This window comes from Brienomyrus brachyistius, chromosome 1 (assembly GCF_023856365.1).
Source record: "Brienomyrus brachyistius isolate T26 chromosome 1, BBRACH_0.4, whole genome shotgun sequence".
NCBI lineage: Eukaryota > Metazoa > Chordata > Actinopteri > Osteoglossiformes > Mormyridae > Brienomyrus > Brienomyrus brachyistius.
The window spans coordinates 44,515,362-44,538,968 of record NC_064533.1 but is presented as its reverse complement, the minus strand read 5'-3'; the positions used below and the strand labels follow the sequence as shown (position 1 = coordinate 44,538,968).

Here is a 23,607-nt window from a genome sequence, read left to right as displayed (position 1 = left end):
TCCAGCCTGCTGTTTCATTTAAAAAAACAAAAAAAACAAAAAACAAAAATGGTTTGCTGACAAAATAAAATCACAGTGACGTGCTTCAAAGCCGGGAACATTTAGCGTGGATAGACATGGCTGGAACGGCCCTCGGCTGACTCGTTCAAACACCCAATCAACTTATAGTGTATATATACACTGAACAAAAATATAAACGCAACACTCTTGTTTCTGCTCCCATTTTTCATGAGATGGACTTCAAGATCTACAATTCATTCCAGATACACAATATTACCATTTCTCTCAAACATTTCTCACAAATCAGTCTAAATGTGTGATAGTGAGCACTTCTGCTTTGCTGAGATAATCCATCCCACCTCACAGGTGTGCCACATCAAGATGCTGATCTGACATCATGGGTAGTGCACAGGTGTACCTTATACTGCCCACAATAAAAGGCCACCCTGGAATGTGCAGTTTTGTCTCACAGCAAAATTTTTACCCTCCTCCGTACTTCTGTTGTATTAGAGCCGGTATTTGGGAATGGAAGATGACATAAAACAGGTACACAAGAACATACGTACAGTCAAGTACGCATATTGAGAAGCACACAAGAATTCAATGGGACTCAATAGGCAAAGGCAAAGGCCATGTCCTTAACTGATACACTACCTCATGTCCAGTCCACCAGCTTCTGCCTGACAGCCTAGCCTTAGTGGTCTCAATGCAGGCCTAGCAGTACCAATAAGCAACTGCCTAAGCATGGTCATGCCCTCCACTATAAGTAGAAGAAGCATTTACCCTCAGGAGTCCTGCACTCATAAAATACATCGATTTACTCTAGTCGGGCCTTGCACCAAGAGATTAATGGTGCTTGCTGAAGTGGCCTGTATCTGTCACACTGCACAAAGGCTAGGAAATGATATCTGTCCATTGTGATGGGATGACCAACCTAAAAGAGAAGTATGAAAGCACGCAGCCATTTTTCAGAGGGCGACTCCAGAACTGTGCGAAGGATCCCAAGTCTAAGCTCAAACTGCACCTCAACTACAAAGTTAGATGTTGCTAGCATCTGTGTCTGAATTCACTCCATAGAACACAGTTATTGTGGCCTAGATGATAACCTCACACCTGAGTAGGTTTGAATCTGACCTGAGAACATTGTTAATGGGATTTGCAGGTTTTCTGTGTACTTGTGCGAGACATTGAACTGATCATTCTCTATTGTTGTGTGTTTAATTGGCTGGTGACCTGTTAAGGGAGGGGTTCCCTGCCATCTTGGGAATGGCTCCAGATCATTATGATCCTACATGAATATTTACTGACCAAAAACAGGTGAAAGTAGGGCAGGATGCAAATATGAGTACAAGAGGTTTGCTGAGGGATACACGAGGTAGGCTAAGACAGTTAAGGGAACGAGAAGGACACGGACATCGCCAGCAATAACAACAACACAACCAATCAGAAACACGGCGGCATCTACACCAACAAACATGACAAATTCTAGAGTCCCCAGTCAGGGCCTCGGCCCTTACATATGAAGGGTAAAACAGGTGCAACACATAAAGGTAATCGGGGCAGGATAAGTGGTAATTACAATAAATAATAGGGTAACACAATGGGCTAAAACAATAAGTATGTCTGACACATAGCATCTTCAGCCAGTTCTACTGCACTGATGAAACCAAACCCAAAAAATGTGGTGGCTCTGTTTATTTCTCATTATTGTCAAAAAAATAGATCATAGACTATTTAGAGAAAAGTGAGCCAAGTAAACAGGTAAAACAAGTTCTGAGTCTAAGGTGAGCTCCGGGGTGGATTGTTCTACAGTCAATATCTCGTTGTTGACAGACACACGGGACGTCAGTTCTGAATATGCACCTCTTTTTCACAGTGCTGTGAGACACTCAGAGCATTCGGCCACTTTCACCCTCGGCATACAGGAAATGTGATGAACATTCAAATATAATCTGGAATTGACTAGAAGAGGAATATAGACGATGTCTGGGAAGATGTTGCTCCCAGGGAGCTACCTTCTGTCTGAGATGGGCACAGGTCGCCTGCTGCTGCTCCCGGTCGCCCCGCTCAGCAAGCTCCCGCAAATGGGCCAGCCGGGCCTCCTGCAGGGTCGAAAGAGCCTCGTCCAGCAGAGCAGCCCGATCTCGCCGCCAGCTGTGGATCAGCGTCTGCCTCTGTTCCAGGGTGTAGTGGTACTGGTCCCAGCAACGCTCATGTTCTTGCTGCAGCACAGAAGGAGAGGCCGAATGGCAACGTAACAAATTGATACATAACGTCTCTCAGGTTGGTGGTTCTGGGCATGTCAGGAGTCCGGTGATGGTCCATGATAATTCAGCCTATTTATGGCTCAGCCATCTGTCACTGTACATTGTGATACGTTCTTCTGTTTTCTGCACCTGTCCAATCACTCGTGCTCAAATTCAATTATTTGTTTTTGTCCCCTCAACAAAACATCGCGTCCTGTTAGTGTAACGCAAGCTAAAACCCTGGGTTCCTTTAAATCAGAGCTAGATAAGATTTTAACAGCTCTGAGCTATTAGTTAAGTTCTCCCCAAACGAGCTTGATGGGCCGAACGGCCTCCTCTCCTTTGTAAATTTCTTATGTTCTTATTGCTACTTGTATCTCACTCTGTAAACCTCTTTAAAGCATGTCCCTAATAAACATGTCATTCCACGTCCCATCCCTCTCACATATGGTTCTCCACCCTGTAAAACTGATGCTGCGGGCTGGTGTTTCCGTTGCCATGCCACAAACCTGGCAGACCAAACAGAGCAGAGCTGGACCGAAATGCAGCAGCCTAACAGGCTGAAGGCTAATAGATCACAGTTTAATGGATTTTTAGTTTAAGCCCATCATAGAAAGCAGAGGGCATGAGGCAGTGGACACCATCGATGATATTGTCCAAATTCTCAGTAAGACAAAAGATAATAATACTGAGTAAAGTGAGAGCACAAACTGGCATCCCATCCTAGGGGTCCTCTGCTTCCTGGGATAGGCTCCAGACTCATGGCGGTCCTGCACCTCCCAGGAGGAAGAATAAATGTATGACTGCTGTTGTTTGTTATGAAAATATGCTGTAAATTCACAGACGCACTCTGCGGTTAGACGACCCAGCGTTGTCTGGCCATGATGCAATGGTGGATTTATGTTTGGGAGACACGTGGACTCGGTGACAGGCCAAAGCCGATGGAGGTGGATGTGCAGTGTGTGATGACAGAGGCTGCCAGTGGCCAGAGACCCTCAGAGAGCATCACAAGGGTGGGTAACCATCAAGTGTGGCTGAATGTCATGGGGCGAGAATGTCTGGCTGTGATTGGTGAGGTAATAGTGTCTGGCTGTGGGTTGTGGAGTGACAGTGTCTGGCTGTTATTGGTATAGAGACAGTATCTGGCTGTGATTGGCAGAGTGACAAGGTCTGGCTGTGATTGGTGGAGTGACGGTGTCTGGCTGTCATTGGCAGAGTGACAGGGTCTGGCTGTGATCGGTGAAGCGACAGTGTCTGGTTATGATTAGTGAAGCAACAGTGTCTGGCTGTGCATCAAAAATTATATTGACGTGAGGACAAAATCAGCAGTGAGCCTTGGACAGCGATATTAGCTGTGCATGTAAAAAATATCACTCAGTCATGACTACAGAAAACATGGCATTTAAGCAAAGCCATGCAGACCAGGTAAGTGTCCTGAGAGACTCATGGGCTAGACACTGTGCAGTCTGATGCATAGAAAATATATGTAAATATACATGGCAATGTTAACTATGGTACTGTGACTGTGCTGTCACACCATTCACCACCAGATGGCAGTATTAATGCCCACTCTGCAGCACTAACTCCCAAGCCTCCATCACCAGGTAAACATTACATAACCAGCGTTGATAGTTTGTGCAGCAAATATACTATGTAACACACCATTTGCCCACATCAGTCATACCATTTTTATTATATAAAGTGTTTGGTGATACAGGTTGGGGTTGAACGTTAATGAATCTGCTTATATATGCGTTAATGAATCTGCTGTAATGCTGAAAATCTGTAATGATAATGCTGCAAAGGCCAAAAAGACACACCTTTTACTCAAAAATACTGGCAACAGTCTTTGAAAAATCTTAACATGTCTGTGCACCTTCACATTGCTTATGTTCTATTTTGCTGTGAAAAACAAGAAAAAATAAGCCACTCCCACTACTTCACAAGGGAGGCAATTTTTAGAAGGAACCTGGGATTTTTTTGAGGTCTCCAAGTGAACAGTTTTAGACGTCAAAGCTTTTAATGATTAAAGGCCAGAAAATGTCAGAGTGGCTATGTGACAGAAGCTTTCGTTCATGGGAATTTTACTTAGACGAAAATGTTCTGATGGCAGAAGAAAGAAAGAATAGTTTCGAGAGGTGACCAATAAGATTGCGGCAGTGGCAGGTCCAAGCAGCCAGAGTAGGTGGTATCAGCCAATCAGATGTCTTGGTCCAGTCCCCTCTAGTTGCTTGGACCCACCTCCTCTATAATCTGATTATCTCTCTGAACCAAACATTTTTCCTTCTGCCCTCAGAACATTTTTGTGTAAGTAAAACTCCCACGAGCAGAGCTTTGTTTAAAAAAGTGGCTTTCTTCATGTGTATTTATTATGGAGAAGAAACGACAGGAAATTTCAAAGCAGCTCAAAACATTCAGGTAACCGGCCTGGAGAGAAGCACAAAGCTGTGTATTGTGCCATTAAATCAATGTTCATTTCTGTGGTCCTCTGCCGACCAACAGAATGATACGGATCTGGAAAAACAAGGAAAGACATGCAGGCTAAAAGTCAATAGCGGAGCAAAGTTATCGCAGCCTCAGTCGAGAGTGATTAAGTGAAGTGGAAACGTTACGACGGTTTAGCGAGACCATTGACGGCAGATGGCTCGGGGTCAGTTACGTAAGACAGAACGTCCCCAGAGCAGCCATTTTGCACAGGGAATTTCGAGATGGGAGATGAACGCTGCGTGCATTCAGAACAGAGGACGGCGAATGACGAATCGCTGACCATCGACGTGATTGTGGTCACTGGGGTTCACATGTTAATGATGGACTAAAGCTTGAACACAGCAGATCCAAAGCCATGCATGCAAAATAGAAAAGACGCGGGCAGTTATTTATCTAAAAACATGGACACACACATAAAAAAAAAAATCACTGTTAAATGAATATTGCTGCAAAGAAATAAAATAAATTTAACAACATATAATGACAGTGACTCTAAATTAGGCTGGCAAACATTAAAATGGAGGGGATATGAAATGTTATGACACACTTGTATAATTAACTAATAAAAATTGACGCATAATTATTTGGATTCTGAAATGGTGTAACTTTCTTGCAATTCCATGATGACCATTTGAGCGATATGTAGAACATTGTAAATATAAATATATAAGTACTGTCACGCCGTCCTGCCCTTGGGTTTATGGATGTGCTAATCAACCCCAGTAGACCTAGGCCCGGCCCAAACCCAAGCTCAGCGTAAGGCATTGTCCAATACTCCATGAGACCTACTGAACATGCTAACCTCCGTCTTTCTCCCTGCTCCGCTCCACCCTGCCTGATCGTCCCGCTCCTCTGGTCCAAGCCCCTTCCAGTCGTCCCTCTCCTCCCTCGTCCTTCTAGTGATCTCCTCGTGTGCCCCCTCTGCATCAATGGACTGACCTCCCTGGTTATCGGACCTTTGGACCCCACATTCCCGACCACGACTCCAGATCCGGACTTCCACTGCGGCTGCTGTGCTCCCTCCTCTCCGGCTCGCACCCTGCTCGCCTTCCTGACCACGACTCTGACTGCCCCCACTCCGCTTGTTTGCCTCCCTGCTGACATAAAATCAGTACTTTGCGAGTACTTTGCTCCTTAGAAATATGAATGAATGCAATCTATTTCTATGCCCTGCATTCCACTTTGTGAACAAAACCTTAAATAGGTGAGGAAGTAGGGGTTGAACTGAAGCAAAATGGACCTAAGCTGGCATCACCTAAGCACCTGAGCACTAACTGAATGCTAGTGTCCCTGTTCATGGCCAGAAAATGACACGCTCAAGGTGTGTGACACCACCTTCAGGGCTTAGCCATTTTGCGATTTGGAATTTCACTTAAAATAGAATGGGTGTGAGAGGAGGGGAGGGTTTTATGAAAACAACCCCCACCCCCCCCAGCTGGAACGAGCACTGTCAGAGAGTCATACCTCGGCGGTCGTCATGGTGACAGGGGACCCATGGTGGGTTGTGGGGGGGGTTACAGAGGCTGACAGAGCACATCCTATGGCCTGCCGAGCGTGTCATTCACTGGGGCCGCCGGGACAAAAGCGTGGTATGCTCCCCCCAGCGTGTCACGGCTGTCACACGTCAGCGTGTCCGATAGTGGGCTGACTGCGTGGGGGGGGGGGGGGGGTCACTGCAGCAGGGAAAACGGCCACAAGCATTTCCAACACTTTGAAAGTCAAATATGCCGAACAATGCTACTGTCCTCTTAGCCTAAAACGAAATTCCCATTCTAACATTTGGCAACCACACATGAGCCATATTGTAACGGAACCCCCACGGATTACCTGATTTTTATGACCAAAATCAACCTCTCTCAGCTGTTCTTACACTTATGTTTTACAATAATATTGCAGTACATTAATCTTTAAGGGCAGGACATTAAATGTTATGTGTCATTACCTCAGAATTTCATATGAGGAGCCATAGCTTACTGAAGTAACATTGACCGACAGCTAAACAACAAACTGATCAATTACAGGGACTGCAGAGTAGCTGACCATTAAGAAACAGCGGGGATATTGACCAATGAGAGGCTGTGGGGGTACTGACCAATGAGACACTGCAGGGATATTGACCAATGAGAGGCAGCAGGGGTACTGACCAATGAGAGACAGCAGAAAAATTGACCAATGAGAGGCAGCGGGGGTATTGACTAATAAGAGACAGTGGAGGCACTGACCAGCTCCTGTCTAGCTTTATGGGGAAGAAGCCTCTGCAGCATATCCATGTAGAGGATTCTGTGCATGCTCACGCTAGGTGGGTACTGGCTCATGGTAACCTCAAATGCCAGGTGATCTTCTGGAGTCCACCCACAGCACCTGGAATAGAGAAGATAAGAGGGCAACACCATGCAGATTCATATATTCATATGTTCAGGTCTTCTGCTCTGCAGAACTAACCAGAATAGGGTTAGTCATGATATTAGTTAAGACTGGGTACATAACGATGCATTCCTGTCAGCAGAGAAATATCAAAGCCAAGGTTTTGGGCAATGGCGGAAGACAGAACTAAGATAAGAACCCGGAGACCAGGTTATCAAGGTCGCTGCTAGATTAAAGCACGCCCGTGTGTTTGGCATAAGCTGGTACAGAGCCAGCCACCCTGGGCACAAACGGCACTAAGGATGATTTGCTGATTCCTTGCTCATTTCTGCTCCCTGATTTTTTTTATCTTTCAAATTAACGCTTCTGATCAATCCAACTTTGTAAAACAAGACAGGATCACGTGACGAACGCCCTACCTGTCCAGATCTTGCAGGTTGAGCTTGATGGACTCCAGTCTGGACCTGTACTTTTCAGACAGGCCTTGGAACTCACGGATAAGGGACGCTTTCAAATCAGGGTAGGGGCACTCCGAGTGCAGGATCTCTGCCGGGACCTGCCCCATGTCGCCGGGGTCCTCTTGGATGGGAGACAAACATTCCTGCAGGAGTAGCACTGTGCTATTAGCAGACTGTCTACAATGTTGAGGGAGCAGGAGGGCATAGCCGTCATTGACATAGAGTGTTTAGCCCTACCTCTATCTGCATAGCAGACATTTCTCGTTCCAATCGTAGGTATTCAGTACGTAGCTTTTTCTCAATCTCTGCCTGCTGCTCCTTGACAGACTGCACCTGAGTGCAAAGAGGAAATGTAAACAGATCTGGGGGGGGAGAAGAGCAGTTATTCAGCATTCAGCAGCAGGTCAAGTTCACTTTCATAGGTTCATCAGCTGGCGAAGTTTGAATCCCACAAGGGATCCTACTATAACTAATCTACAACACATCAGTGTTGAATTCCCCCTCATCCATAAACACAAACACTCACAGACTCATCGTATTATGTCATGGATGTAGGACTCATTCAGATAAAGCCATGTGGGGACAAGCACTTTAAATTTAAGCACTGTAGCAAAAATTTGCTGTCTTTACCGCCACTGCGCTCACACTAGTTAGCAGCATGTTCAGTGAAACATCGCCCTACGCTGACAGCTCCGAGACTGCTGCACCACATTCTGCGCGAGGTTTACTACATGGCGGTAATGTAAATATGAACACAATGTGAAAAGAGATCTCAGTCTTAGCGCTAGGCCTGTCTTTCCACCACTGATATTTAAGATTCAAGCTATTTATTGTCGCATGTGCAGTACACGATGAAATTCTCAGTGTGTTTAGTCTTTCAGACACTGCAGAAACAGAAACAGCAGCACACTAGATAAGCATATAAAATATATTTACTAGCATAGATAATAAAGATATTAAAGAAAAAAATATGAGTAGCTAACAACGTAAGACATGCCTAAATAAAATAGACTTAAACACATACAGCATACATATGAATATTAACGGGGAAAGATCTCACAGCTCAGGGATGTAAGGTGCCAATAACATGAAGCTGACACTCCGTGAACTGATATTTCCTGTGAAATGTAGTATTTCTCAGGTTAAATGTCAAAGAGATGCTGGGGCAGCCCAGGTGTCAGTACTTTCCATGCATGCAGGGGTTTGAATCTGAGTGCTGTGTACGCCATTTATCTCAAACACTTATCACTGGGGATCTCAGCTGGTTAAGCCTGAGGATCCAGAATATTCCCTAGTCAGTAGGTAATGTTTCAAATTCATGGTGAAAGTTGTCGGTCAGGGTGAGGGGAGTGAAAAGTGTTTCATTTATTAAACTGCGCATTACACAAACAACTGAAAATGGACACTTTTTGGGTACTGACCCAGAAGTTCAGGAACTGATTCATATATATATCACAAGAAAAGGATGATATTTTAATAAAGCATTAATGGCAATGACAGTGACATGGTGGATCAGTATGTAGCACTGTGGCCTCATACCTTTAGGGCTCTGGATTTGACTCTAAATTGTGTGTGTGGACTTTGTCTCTGAATCGCCCATAGAGTATCATGGTGTATGTGTGCTGCAATGGACTGGTGTCTTATCCAGGGTGTCCTCTGTCTCGTGTTCTACACTCCTGGAATAAGCTCACAGCAACCCTTTACTAGCTAACCAGGCAAGGAAGATGGATGGATGAAGGTTTTCATTTACTTGGTGTCTGAGCAACACGACACGTTTACATCAGGGATGGATTACGGACCGGGCCAGCGGGGCCGCTGCCCAGGGGCCCTTGGGGTGCAGGGGGCCCATGGGGCCCCTAGCCCAAAAGAATTTGCAACGCTTATCAACAATGTATTTTCGTTTGTCTATTTTAGAGGGCCTACATTCTTTGATCCTCTGCCTACAAGGGCCCCTGACCCTATAGGGAGGGCGTTTGACTGCCAAGGGCCCTTGAATTGTGGTGGTTGTGGTGGTGGTGCTTGTGGTGGTGGGGGGGGGAGGGGGCCTCGCGAACGTTTTGCCCAGGGGCCCACACAACCCATAATCCGTCCCTGGTTTACATGCAGCGCTAACTTCTGAATCACAATAAACGCAACATTTATCATTTTTTATGTACGTCGTATAATTTATAGAGCAGTAATACCTATTTTTTTCTACAGCTCTTAAAGCACTATGACCGATCATTAAAAGGCACTTTGAAAGCGCTTGATATATATCTGTTACTCCTGTTACCGCTCGGAAAATAACAACAGGAGACATTTTTTAAAAATGAGGCTGAGGAGAGGACCGAGCTGGTTAATACCCTTCCATTTTTTCGCACGGTTTGACCATCGAAGGGGCTGATTTTTAAGCACCAAAGAGCCCAGCTAAAACGAGCAATTACGGATCCGTGGTTTTCCCATTGCTCACGGCGCACTAAGACAGAGCGAACACGCGGCCCATTCCCCACCTCCCCGGCGGGTGTAAAAAAGCGAGCGGCGCCGATATTGATTTACTCCTCAGCTGTGAGCGCATAAGCAGCCACGGGGCTTTTTACTCCGTCCCGCAGTGAGGTCGAAGGTTCCCGAACGGATCCGAGGAAAGACCCAGAGTGGGCGGGGCCAGCCGAGGCTAACCCGCTTGAGAGCGACACGCCGCATCTTCCATCATTCATCAGCTCCGTCGTTCTCTCCTTCTTAATAGAATAAAAAAATTCGCCAAGTGTCAAGAGAGGAGTCGGCCACAAAAGGGCCTTAATTAAACTTTTCACCACCGCCTGCCAAACTGCAGAACCATGAAAAACAGATTAGCTACTGTATGCCTCCCGAGTCTCAGCATGCAATGCTCTCACTTTTAATTTCAGAACTGCCTCGCTGTATTCATATTTCTCTTTTAATATTCATATCCTGCTAATAACTTCAATAAGCAATTGACTTGACCTGGATACCAAAAAGTACAGTATTACAAACTTTTTCCACATATATAGCTGTAGATTATAATACAATAATAAAAAAAAACCCTGGTAAGATTTCCTGCTGGCAATAATAGATTTCGAGTCCTTGGATTGAGTTACAGCCATGGAAAAATTAAGGAAAACTCCATACATATTTTTAAACAAATCTGCATTGTTAAATTCTGGTTTAATCCTAGTTCTGCCGACAGAAGGCTACACTGTGAGGCAGGCTGCTTCCAGGCTCAAAGTTTCTCAGACGGCAGTACACAAGGACAAGGCAAAGCAGGAGACATCGGCAATGACCAAAAACCAGCCAGGTAAAAGGCGCAAGTGACATTCTAATGGCAGAGATGACAGTTAACATATCCGACAGTTTCTCACGAATCATAGGACGACATCAAGTGACCTTCAAAAGGAATGGGAAACATTAAGTGCAGGTGTGAAGTTCACAGCTAGGACAGTGTGTATCAGGCTCCTAGAAGCAGGACTGAAGTCCCATAAAGCAAGAAAGAAACCCTTCATTAATGAGAAACAGAAAAGAACTAGGCTGCAGTTTGCAAATATATACATATATATCCATCCATTTTCCAAACCGCTTATCCTACTGGGTCGCGGGGGGTCCGGAGCCTATCCCAGAAGCAATGGGCACGAAGCAGGGAACAACCCAGGATGGGGGGCCAGTTCATCACAGGTCACACTCACACACCATTCACTCACACATGCACAACTATAGGCAATTTAGCAACTCCAATTAGCCTCAGCATGTCTTTGGACTGTGGGGGGAAACCGGAGTACCTGGAGGAAACCCCACAACGACATGGGGAGAACATGCAAACTCCACACACGTGACCCAGGCAGAGACTCGAACCTGCGTCCCAGCGGTGTGAGGCAACAGTGCTAACCACTGCACCACCATGCCACCCCTAGTACATCATGTCTACTGTAATGGTGGAACAAAGGATGACCTCTCAAAAGCATGTTCTCACCTGCTGCAGGATCAGGTCCAGTTCACAAGGTTGAGAAGGACCTCGCCCCTCCTCGGCCAGTCGGAAACGTAGGTCGTCCCTCAGCTGCCAGATGGGCTTCACTGTGGCTGTCTCGAACACTGCCCGCTCCCTCTCCAGGAGCACATCTGTCCAAGATATGGCCCTCAGTACGGCATGCACCACAAGGGCAAGGCAACAGGAACAGGCGGATGCTGAGGAAGCAGCCGTACCATAGTCCAGAAACTGGGACAGGAATTCCACATCTGCCCCTCCTTGCCCCAAGAATTCTTGAAGCTCTGACTCGGCTTTCCCACTGGAGTATCAAAAGTGACAGGAAAGAGTTTCAAGAACGAATGAGGATTCGTGTCTAAAAGACACCTTGGTGACAATTTTCCAGCCAATGGCAACTGGTGCATTCGATAAAAAATCGACACGACTGTAACTATAGAGAAACACTAAGGAGATAATTCAGTTACTTCTTTGTCTAAGAGCTATTTTTAAAATTCAATTACTTGCTAAAGCTCCAGATTGACCAGTAATTGCTCTTTAAGTGGAGCACTGAGCACCTGTAGGGATTATTTGATGGAAAGGTCTCCGGCGTTATGTAAAAGCAATGTTTGCCCTTCGGATGTACCAAATTAACAAGGAACCATCCGAGAATGCTGGAAAACAGCACAACACCTGAGACTACAGTGTGGTGCAAGTACTGATGCGTTTATAAGCTTTCAAGAACAATCTTCTTGTTTGAGCATTTTGGAGTCATGTGAGTGATTCCCCCCCCCATCCCCCCCCCGCCCCGCCCAGCCCCCCAAGGCATCCTCCAGTTAGTTCTTCTCTTGTCAGCTGTTTCTTGAGTCACTCCGTGAGCTAAGCAATGCCAGCCGATTGCTTTCATTCTGGGCAGGGGGCTGAGTTCCCACTCTGTCTCACCGGGCCCTGGCTAATCTGCCGTGCTCTCGACTCCAGGCCTGTCGGTGCTGTCTCAGAAGCGTGTTCTCTTTGGACCTCTGTGCTGCCTGGCGCGTTCTCAGGATCTGGGAAGAACGCTGCTTAATTAGCACTCCATCCAACGGTAAATCCAATATTAAATGAGAGGTGCACAAAAATCAAACAAACAACACAGAACAGGCGACAGAACACAGGGGTGATTCTAGGATTTTTTTAAGGTAAGGGACATAAGCAGAACCGTAATTCATACAGAGGGGCCAACCTTATCATCAGCCAATGGTATGTTTTGAATCAGTGAGTGATGGGGAGAGGGCACTCCGGCGACCAATCAGCTGGAGTCAGGGCCCCTGTGGCCCCACCTCAGTATGTACCTCCAGTTAAACATATTTAATTATACATCTATATTTCATAGAGCTAAAATAAATGTTAACTCAGTGTGTAGCATTGTGAATCCCACCCGTTGTGTGAGTTTGGAGTTTGCATGTTCTGCTCATGCGGCGTGTTTCCTCCCGCAGTCCAATGACATGCATTTAGATATTTAAATTGCCTGTGTGTGTGTGTGTGTGTGTTTGTGCTCTGTAACACACTAGTATCCCATCCAATGCATATGCTACCCTTGTACTCTCTGCTGCCTGGGAAGGGCTTCCGGTTCCCTGCAGCCCTGAACAGATTAAGTGGGTGTATGGATGGATGGATAGATGGATGCATGGATGGATGGATGGAAAGTGCCACACAAACCATGGACTCTAGACATACTGCTGGATTTTTGCCTAATACATTTTAGCACAGCTAAACTAAAAGTTAAATGTTGACCATTGTGCGCTGCAAATCCACAACAAAAAGGGCGAGAAAATGGATTTTACTGACTCTTGTTACAGCCATTGTTAATTGCTGTGGCCCTTTGATACAGGCTATGAAGTACCTCTGTGGGATTTTGTGCAATGGAGTCTTGTCATGAAGCCTTGAATGGAAAGGACACCCTCAATTTAAAATGTTGGCAACATAGCATACAGTAGATAAATCTCTGCTGGGAAAACAGCAGTTGGGGTGGGGGAGGGGCAGCAGTCCCTTTAATTATGTGGATGTTTTAGTTAACACACTGCTGACCACATGACCAAAACTTATCACATGCCCAGGGTCTAGGACAGTGCGACTCCCAGCCCACCTGGTCACGCTAACAGTATCCTAGGTCACTCCCTGTATCGTAGTCGTACTCCATTACAGCAGATGCATTTAACACTCTAACACACCATCACTCGCCATCTCATCTCGCCAGCAAAAGAAAAAAAAAACCCACAAGCATAATTTTCACAGCACCAAAAAACCAAGGTGGCTCACTTGTAATTTTCAGACTATGTTGAAGAATTAATTTCCAGTCATGATGCGTCATGGTATTATGAAAAGGGATAAAATTAATTTTCTTGTAATTTCCATAACAAATCAAACAGTCAGAACGAGGAAACACATAAACAACCTTTGCTCAGACCTACAGGACCGGCCAGTGATTATGGATGTATTTTTTGTTTTGTTTATCGGAGGCTGAACATCCATCCTTCCTCCAACAGCTTATCAAGTACAGTGCTATGGGAGGCTGGGGCCGTACTGCATACAGCTCAGGGAACGGGGGGGGGAGAGCACTGCAGTGGAGGGGGCACTCAGAGACAAACACACACACGCACATACACGCACATATGTACACTCATGCATACGCATGCACATGCACACATAGATACACACACGCATACACAAGTACACATACATGCACATGCACGCACATACATGCACACATACACGCATACACACGCAAATGCACACGTAGATGCACACATGCAAACACACTTACACACACACATACACACACATGCACACTTACACACACACACACACACACACACTTTGGGCAGTTTAGAGCCACTTCTCTGTTGCATGTTATCAAACTGTGGGAAGAAACCAGAGGACCCAGAATAAATGCACAACCCCCCTTCCAGAACATCGAGGGGGGGGATTGAACCCCCCAACCCTTTAGTAACACTCCAGATCTTTTTCTCTTTGAGCATTAGTATGATATAATTATAATATAATTACTATAATTTACCAAGAGATCGCAATGTTAGTCATCCTTTGAAGAAGTACAAAACAGTAGAATTTGGGAAACAAATTCAGTTTGGCGATACCTATCCATCTTGATTGTGTGACATCAGAGTACAAAACATGTCAGTGACTGCTGACGTACGACTTGATTTCTTTATGCAAATGGCAACTTGTCTTACCATAACCATAACCTTTCATGTGCTGATGTAATCATGTCAGGTAAATTTGGGTTTCTCCTCATTTTTACAGCTATATTTTGACTCTTCGGGGATAACAAAAAAAATGGTTATATAACTTAGTAGTGCCCAGTGGGTTCTGGGATAGGCTCCAGGCCCACCGCGACCCTGTACTGGGTAATGGATGGAAGACTGATGGATGAAAATATAACAGTCTTTTCCCATGCTGGTCTCAGCTTGATTTAGTCTTGGGCTGGACCTGCCATGAGAAGTCAACATGTAAACTGGTATCGTCTATCTGCCGGCTTTAATCGTCATATCACTGGCGCCACTGCCATCACTGTTTAGCTTCACAGCCGTGAGTCTCCCCTGCGGGTCGCATGCTGATTGCAATCTTATCGGGATGTCTCCCCGCAAAGATGTCAGGATGTACCCTCGACACCTCGAAAGTCAGCCTGATCCAGCACTGCTCTCTCTCTCTCTCTCTCTCTCTCGCTCACTCACCCTCGCACATGCACAAATTAATTTTATCGCAATCCGCAAAAGACTCCCAGCCAGCCTGAGCTTTTTTGGGGGGCGGTGGGGGGGTTAGGTGCCGAATGATGTATGCAAACATGACCCGCCTTATCTGGCCTGTGCAGAGAACTTAACTGGCGTACACCTCAGGCAAATGTAATGATGCGGCAAACTGCTGCTCCAGCTGTAAAACCCCCATTAGGATACTGCCAGTCTGAAGGCATAATCCCCCCCACCCTCGGGGTTACAGAGACAGGACAAGGCATGGCAAACACATTGAATGTATAAACGGCTGCATGGTTCATCACATTATAGACACATGGACATTCAGCATTGCCATTCTATCCTTTATCGCTTATCGATCTTCTTCATAATATTTGGGCACCATGCTTGCAGTAATAAGCGCGACACCATCAGTGCACTTAGAGCTTTTTGTGACGTATGTGTGAGCTATTCATCCAGTGCCGATCCCACACAGCACGTGACTTGAGCAAGCGCTGGATTTAAATGGCAAACTTCTTTACTGACTATAAAGCCCGTATTAATTTCTCACGTTATGGCCTTTCTTTGCAGGGAATCAACTGGTAAATGGCACCATCAAAATAACTCTGTTTTTAAGAAAGATTTAAATTAGTTCATAAAATGTATGCAGCTGAATTGTACGCGTCCACTCCAAAAAAGAGAAATTCTCTATTTTATATATATATATATATATATATATATATATATATATATATATATATATACACACACACACACACACAACTAAACAGTAATATATTAAAAATGCATATTTCTATTATTATTATTATTATTACTCTACTTTTACTTGCTTTTTATGATGATTATTATATCATTTTGTTCGGATTATCCACAAGGCACCATGACAATGAGTGTCGAAATATTTCATGTCATGCCTAGAATACAACGTCCAAGACCCGTTGATTCATTCCAAGCACACATGAAAATACTTCACCTCCATCTTCAAAAGAAAAGTATTTTTCCTTCATGTAGTTTAAAAAGTAAAACGAGCTATTGCAATTTCACTGATAATATGGAGCAAAAACACTGACATTGGCATGGCCTATGAAGATTTATTGGGGGTATAAATGGAGGATTTCGCTGGATGAGAAGCCAATTACAATGCAGGGGTGACATTTTGGTGCTTTCTCATCTTTGGAATGTGAACAGTTATTTAAAAGGAAGAAGAAATTTTAGATATTTTAGAATGAATACGATTCCCCCATCGACTGGTCTTGAGTGTTCTGACAGAGTCTATATCTTCAATAGTCACAAAAGAAGAAAAAAAAAAAGATTCTTTCGCCAAGGTGCATTTGGTTCACTTAATAATTACACGCTTCAAAGTACAGTGGTGAGAGCCACAAAGACCCTGGCAGCAATTTGCAGCAGGTTCCCGCCAGTGACACGAGAGTAAAAAAAGAAAAAACATCTAATCAATAAATAGGTCCTCTGATTTATAGCACCTGCCCATCCATCTACAGATTTTATACCATTATTAGCCTGCTGAAAAGATAAGTATCCATGGGGGGGGGGGGTGACAGAACAGCCACAAAGTAGACTTTTCCTCAGTAGCAGAACAAAGAAAATAACGGCATGTCCTCTGTGCTGACAGGACACGGGGAAATTTTGGAGAGAAGCCTTTCCATTATTAATAGGGAGTTCTACTGAAATTCCATTTCACAGGTTGTTTGTCGACTGTAGTCTGCCGGGCCTCTACACCAAATGATACGTTTCATTTTGTTAATTATCACTTTCATGCACCATTTTATGAGAGTGCAGATCACAGTCAGCGTGATCTGTCAGCCTCATACCAAATGTCAAATTCAATATTCAGGCCTGCTAGCCGATCTGCTCTATGACTTTTGATAGTTTTAGCAGTGACCAAGGGAAAGTTGCTTAACTGTGTTTTTGTTGCTTAAATTCATCCAAAACAACGTCCATGTGATGCCTTAAATGAAAAAAAAAAAACCTTGTTTCAGAGTTTCAAAAATCATGTTGCACAGTATTTGAAAGAGTGACGAGGGCAGAGGTACTTCTGATCTTCACAACCTGCACATTTACTGTAGAGGTGCTCCAGAAGACTTGGGCAAACGTAAATGTAAAGCAATGACCGAGCCAGGAAAATCTCTAATCTATATCCTAGTTGGGTCACGCCCACCATCGAGGTGCATCGTGACCCTGCGACCGGCTACTACGGGCCTCTCCAAGCTGAGATAGCAGGGAAAGGCTCTGGTTATAGAAGTACTGTGAGGTCAACAGCATCTTCTTAGTGGGAAAGAGCTGTACAGGCTACAGCTGTACAACGGACAAAGATGTCTATGAGTCAGCAATGTCCTGGTCAATCCGGGAAGCTGGGCTGTTTGGCAGAGAGGATAGAATAGGGCATTACTATAAAAGTCCCCTAAAAAAGGCTGCAAGTTCACAACAGTGTATTTAAGTGCTTTGGGAAGCATGTGGCAAAAGGTTCTGTGATTGAACTTAATTGCCCATAGCATGTGATTTTGTGTGTGTGTCCGTGCCTTGTGCTGGACTGGGATGCTATCCAGGGTACACTGCCCAGTGCTCTGTGCTTCCTGGGATAGGCTCCAGGCCTACGATGACCTGGATGGATATTTCTGGTCCAAAAGCCAAACGATTCCTCCAGGGTGAACCCAGCACAGCAAATTAGCCAGCCGATCTCCATCTCTACTTCTAAGCAAGCCAGTGGCATATGTTTATAGGGTGGCAGTTCATTATCAAGTACAGCAAGTACAACAAGCTTAGTTTGAAACATTTCATGAAGGAGAGAAAAAAGTGACTCTTCAGTAACCGTGATGACAAATGTCTTGCCAGCAGACTAAATAAATTAAGACCTTCACAGAGAATATTTTCCAGTAAAACTATCCATTCTCCATACCTACCTCACCATTATGGAGTCACAGAGAGCCTGGAATACCTCACACACCCTGGACAGGATGCTAGTCCATTGCAGGGCACGTACACTTCAGAAACAATGGGCGACTTAGACATTCCAGCTTGGCTAACCACATGTTTTTACACTGTGGGTGGAAACCAGAGAGCCCGGAAGGAACCAGCACACACACAAACATCTTCCAGAAAAGATTTTAAATATTCCTGTCCCTCAACATTCCTAACCGGTTTCTCAGAGCTTGTGCAATTTTGGCAAAACTGCTGCAGGTCCAAAGAGATGTTGAGATGTACCTTCTGTTAAAGTTACTTCTGTCCAGTGCACATTTGGTCACATGTGCTCAGAATCAACATCAAGCTGTAATTAACTCATTTACTATAAGGAATGTGTTTGTGTCATTCCTACATTTGAACAGAAACCACAGACTTAATTTTCATTTCATTTAAGCCTTATAGCCTGGATGCTGAAGTTATTCTTCGACAATTATTGCACAGTGGTACAAGATATAGGCTCATCCTCTGACTTAAGATGTTAGTCCTTTGCTCAGGGCTCATGATACTTCAAAACATATAACTGGAGAATATGCTTTGTTATAGCACTTGTCATAAGAATGTGCTTTCCAAAAAAAAAATTCACTGAATTATTTGGTTAATACTTTGGTCGAATATGTTCCTGCACATTTTCCAGTGCAAGTTATTGTAGCTAATACACAATCTAACATACTTTGATTATTATGGTAAAGAGATATGCATCTTTTAGTGATATAGCGTTTATTGTGGTTTTATAGGTACTAGTGGCCCGGTAACTGAAAAGCAGTGATAAGCTAGAGAATGGATGATGACTTCCCCACGTTGAAATGTCTTTCTATCGTGTTCATCTCCATTGTTCCTCTTGCTGCACACATCTCCATTCCCTTCCCAATCTTGAGTCACATAGTTTCGTTCTCCATCTGCCCTGGAGCGAATCTCGTAGCAGATCATTGGAACCTTTACTCACAGAACATTGGATTCATTAAGTAGAGAAAAGGATGAAACTGAAATGAATATCACGTGAAAACGGAATATTTAACTACTATAAGAACCCATGTAGTTGCATCAGCTAGTATGTTGGTCTGTAAGAGAATTGTGAAAAAGGTCAGTCCTACCTTTTCCTCAAGCTGAGCAGAGTCACGTTTCTTGGCTTCCACCAAGGTCTGCAAGGTTTCGTAGCAAACCGGCTTGTATTTCCCACTTCCCATGCCGGCGTTCATTCGTCAGCACTGCCTCCCTGCATCAGCAAGAGAAAACATCAACCACAACTGCATTCAAAGTTCAGACATGCCGTTAATTGCAGACATTAAATTCCTCCATTTTCAAAAGGGGTGGGGATGGGGGGGCGTGGCTGGTCAACCACAAAAGCAAAGTGAGGCAAAAAATATATAAACAGTCAACTATTCACCCCTTGAATTCCAAACAAATATCTATGAAGACAGTAACATCCATCATTGTTTTTCTTTTGTCATAGCCAGAATACTTCCATGGTGATTTATGTTCCGGAACTTCAGAGTCACTATGTGTGAATAAGAATGGGATGGAGTACGCTGAGCGCATGCAGGAATGTCAGCCTTGTGTGGGGATCAAATTTCCAAAATCTGAGAGTGAACTCACCGCTATCGTGACGGCAAGTTAAGAACTGATGCACATCTCTGTTGCTCACAGCTTGCACACCTGCTGACCAGATGGATATAAAAGCACAGTGTTTGCATTCCTGCCATGACATTTATCCCCTCTGGGGTGTCCCCTCCTTGTGCCCTGTGCTTCTCAGGACAGATTCCTCTTCCCATGTTGTGTGGGTTTTAGCCTATGTAGGTAGGTGAACAGGCATGTCTGTCAATTATGGGGGCTTGTAATGCCCCTCCCCAATAATTAAAACCAGCCAATACACCCCCTGGACCCCTTAAGAATGGATGGAGACCTCCCCAATGCTCAACCCAAAGTTATGCCCCTTCGCTGGAATCTCTAAACAGCTCATAGCGTATTGTGATGGACTGGAATCACATTCAAAGTTTTCTCCAGCCTTGGATAGACTCTAGGCATCCCCAATCCTGTACTCTTACAGTCGTGTTCTTAATATTTCCTTTGGCTGTGTTTTGACCTGTGGTTCTTGGATATTGATTTATGCATGTTTAGCCCAGATTACGATTCATTAAGGCCGCTACGCCGGAGCGTACATAAATGCTGACTCATAATAGCATGACACGTTAAATAACGAGCGACTCGTCTCTTATAAGACCCAACGGGATTCAATTTTACATTAAGGTAGTGATTTACTGTCGAGCTTCCTGACTGCTCCTAGTTAATTGCATCTTACAACCGCTTATCCTGAGCAAGGTCGCGTGACTGTACCGTTTTGCTGTAAGAAAATTGGATTGTATACGAAATTAACCACTTAGAAAGCAGTTCATTCTCAAGTTAATAATAGGCTTTAACTTCATTTGACCACTTTTATATCAAGAGAGAAGCGAAATGTTTGAAATATTTCTGTGCAATATAATTTCCTCGAGGCAGCCCTAAAGAACGTTACCCTGACCTATCGGGTACATGTTACAAAATGATTTTAACATTGCTTGAAACGGATACACCTTTAAATCGAGTCTGTTTAAAGTAATGCAACCGTCTCCAAGGATTAATGTAACAATAGAAAACAGTAAATTAAATGGAATGTTTCAGCTTTATTATAAAAGAAAAAAAAAACATTGAGAAACCAAAGATCAACTGACGTATCCGAGGCTACCATTACCATTGCAACGCATTTTTTTTTTCAGGCAGCATAAATACCAGTTAATAACAAAATACTAATGGACCTTAAAACATAAAAAACGATCATACGAATTAACATACTATACAACTAATTTCTTTAATAGCACTGCTATTGCTATATAACTTCAACATTTGTACTACTAAGAGGTACACATACCGCTAGGAATCGATTACACTACACAGCTAAGTACCTGGATTGTAAATGCACATTTTGTACCAAGTAATGTTAGGCTGAACGAAGAGATTTGATATCCGTTTTGGATCTGAAACAATTAATCCTATTTACAGACAACGTTTACCTTTCGATTTCTTAAAAAATTACCGAATTACAGCCTCCTCCTTCAAGCACTAATTGTTGGTTGACAAATCTGGTAACCAAGGAAACATGCATGTAAATCCTCATTGGTAGATTTAATAAAAGGACTGTCAATGAAATTCAAGATATTTTCCGTCGTGGCCAATGGATTGGCTCCCATCACGTTGACGTCATGCATCACTGTACTCCCTCAGTTGGTAGAGCCGAGCGAGGAAAGCAGAGATTTCGCTCTGAGCCATGGAGGCAAATTAGACCGCTTAACGTCTGGGAGCGGGGTCAGCGTTTATCTTAAATATATTTGCATAACTACAGCCGCATGTTCCGATGGGGTTCCGCTCCAGCGCCCACGGTTTACGGTGACTGCACTCCTCCTCAAGGTAAGATCCCTGTTTCATTTTTTCGGACGAAGTGAAATCGTGTAATTGGCACAGCACCGAAGTGGTTGTGAGATTCGACTGGGCTTCATGTGATGAAATTTGTGCATGATGTGCTTTGCATTAAGTTTACATCGTTATTCGCATTATTTGCGGATATGCAGAGTATACACGAGTCACCAAGTAGGCTACACTAGAGTCACCTTTGCATTGTCACTTATACCGTTTGCTGATTGATAAAGGTCGGGCGGCATTTCGTAAATCTCACTGGCAGATTTTCTCTGAATTATAACTTTTAATACGCCGGGTGTTCATAAGCTTTTGGCGCTTGCCTCGAATACATTGTAACATTGGCGCTGTCACAACGAAGCGATTGCATTGAATAGTAACTGAATGAATAGGCAGGTGTGCTGTGTTGCAAGAATCCCAGGAATGCTAGATAGTATAACGCCAGAGGCGGGGAGTATGGGGGGGGGGGGGGGGGGGCACGCAGTGGTATTGCTGCATTACATTTCCTTCGAACACTGTATCATATTGTATCATATCCAGGCACAATCCATGTTTATCTTTATCATTGTCGGCAATTTTTTGCCTTTTATTAGCAGACATGAAGTTCATGGTGCGTATCATCATCTCTCAACTTTTTAACAGTATACACATCGTATTAAATTGTACTGACATTTAGAGATATTCAGACCTCATCTCTGTGCTGCCTTGCCAGCTGCAGAACGGTGTTTAAAGATGCCCTTGTGTGAGGAATGCAAGTTTTCGTTTAAGAGAAAACTGAGTAGTTTGTGACGCTGTTCGCTGGCTCTTTTTATGCAGCTGTTGTACGTTATAACCAGTGGTTTTTACTCGTATAAGAGTCTACTGTTCGGATTTCACACAGTATCGCTCGACGGATATAGACGGAAAGACGGGGTTTTGTTTAGGGTTGCTGGCTGCGGCGCAGGGCTTGCACTCTCGAGGCGACGCCGCATTACCCCCCCCCCCCCCCCATCTACCCCACCCCCTATCGTGTATTCGCTTGCTCGATCAGTTGCACACCATGCAGAACTGTCAGAGTTGTATTTTCTGGTTTGTACGGCTTAGGACTCTCGATTTGCCGCCCGTATTTCAAGGTTAATTTAAACATTCACAACTTTCCCGTGTACTATACGTGCAATTTGCGCAGTTGGTCGTTTGAAATATGTATGGCATAAGTAAAGATTTCTTTTATGCAGTGAGTTGTAAGCGCTTAGATTTATCGCACACTTCCACGAGGCAACTTACCTTTCAGCTAGACAACTATCAATTGTCTTGCGTTAGCACACCTCGTCTGATGCTGCAATTTACAGATGGATATTTACTGATGCACAACGCACACCAAAACACCTGTTGGAAAAAGCTATAACCAAAACGCAGTCTGTTTTCTATAGTGAGCGAAGTTCCAACTTTTAAAGATGTAAAGGGCTACCCTTTCCTTTCTAATAAAGTGTTGCCGTAAATCTGATTGGACGATTTTTATAAAAAAAATTCAAGAATCGAACATTGGTTTTAGTGTAAAGTCCATTTGTTCTCATTTGTTCTGCCGCTTCTCAGATCGATTGCTAAATTTCAAATGTTCCGCAGTGTCTTCTAGAATCTACTACAAGAATTAAAGTACGGCAGTTGGCCTCAACGTGGGAACGGGCATTAGGAATAGGAGCATGCATTGTGATTCTGTTCGTCCTCCTTTTTCAATTGTGTTCAAAATGTATGCCTCCAGCTTCGCTGAGATGTGTGTTTTGCAGTGAATTTTAATCTCGGGGCAAATTGACTTAAGATTTTCGCGGAGAAATATATTTTCCCTCCTTCTCTTATTCTTTCCCATCAGAGCCGTTAACAGTATTGGCTATAGAAGTTTCTTTTTCTTCTTCTTCCCAGCCTGTATGGCCTTAAACTGCTGAGCTGATTTGATTGATGTT

At 44.1% G+C, this 23,607-nt stretch overlaps 2 protein-coding genes across 7 annotated transcripts in view; one reads left to right on the top strand and one right to left on the bottom strand.

Annotated features, from left to right (window-relative positions):
* LOC125750031 (coiled-coil domain-containing protein 148-like) overlaps window positions 1–21,342 on the bottom strand; it is a 30,057-nt gene extending 8,715 nt beyond the window's left edge. The window contains exons 1-10 of one of the 6 annotated variants that reach the window (XM_049027282.1): window positions 21,271–21,341; window positions 19,820–19,879; window positions 19,318–19,439; window positions 12,444–12,547; window positions 11,744–11,826; window positions 11,514–11,659; window positions 7,793–7,888; window positions 7,517–7,698; window positions 6,956–7,094; window positions 2,016–2,222 (exon numbers count right to left, since the gene is read on the bottom strand). In XM_049027282.1, coding sequence (XP_048883239.1) covers window positions 2,016–2,222; window positions 6,956–7,094; window positions 7,517–7,698; window positions 7,793–7,888; window positions 11,514–11,659; window positions 11,744–11,826; window positions 12,444–12,547; window positions 19,318–19,422 — 1,062 coding nt within the window. In that variant the 5' untranslated portion in view covers window positions 19,423–19,439; window positions 19,820–19,879; window positions 21,271–21,341. Of the gene's footprint in view, window positions 1–2,015; window positions 2,223–6,955; window positions 7,095–7,516; window positions 7,699–7,792; window positions 7,889–11,513; window positions 11,660–11,743; window positions 11,827–12,443; window positions 12,548–19,317; window positions 19,440–19,819; window positions 19,883–21,162 lie in introns of all 6 variants that reach the window. The other 5 variants (XM_049027275.1, XM_049027298.1, XM_049027287.1 and 2 more) reach the window with 5 other exon arrangements.
* A 150-nt stretch (window positions 21,343–21,492) lies between these two features.
* The window catches only part of LOC125718031 (plakophilin-4-like), an 88,832-nt gene continuing 86,717 nt past the window's right edge, over window positions 21,493–23,607 (top strand). Inside the window, exon 1 of the mRNA XM_048991544.1 lies at window positions 21,493–21,664. Within this exon, the coding sequence (XP_048847501.1) occupies window positions 21,604–21,664 (61 nt within the window). The 5' untranslated portion in view covers window positions 21,493–21,603. The remainder of the gene's footprint in view (window positions 21,665–23,607) is intronic.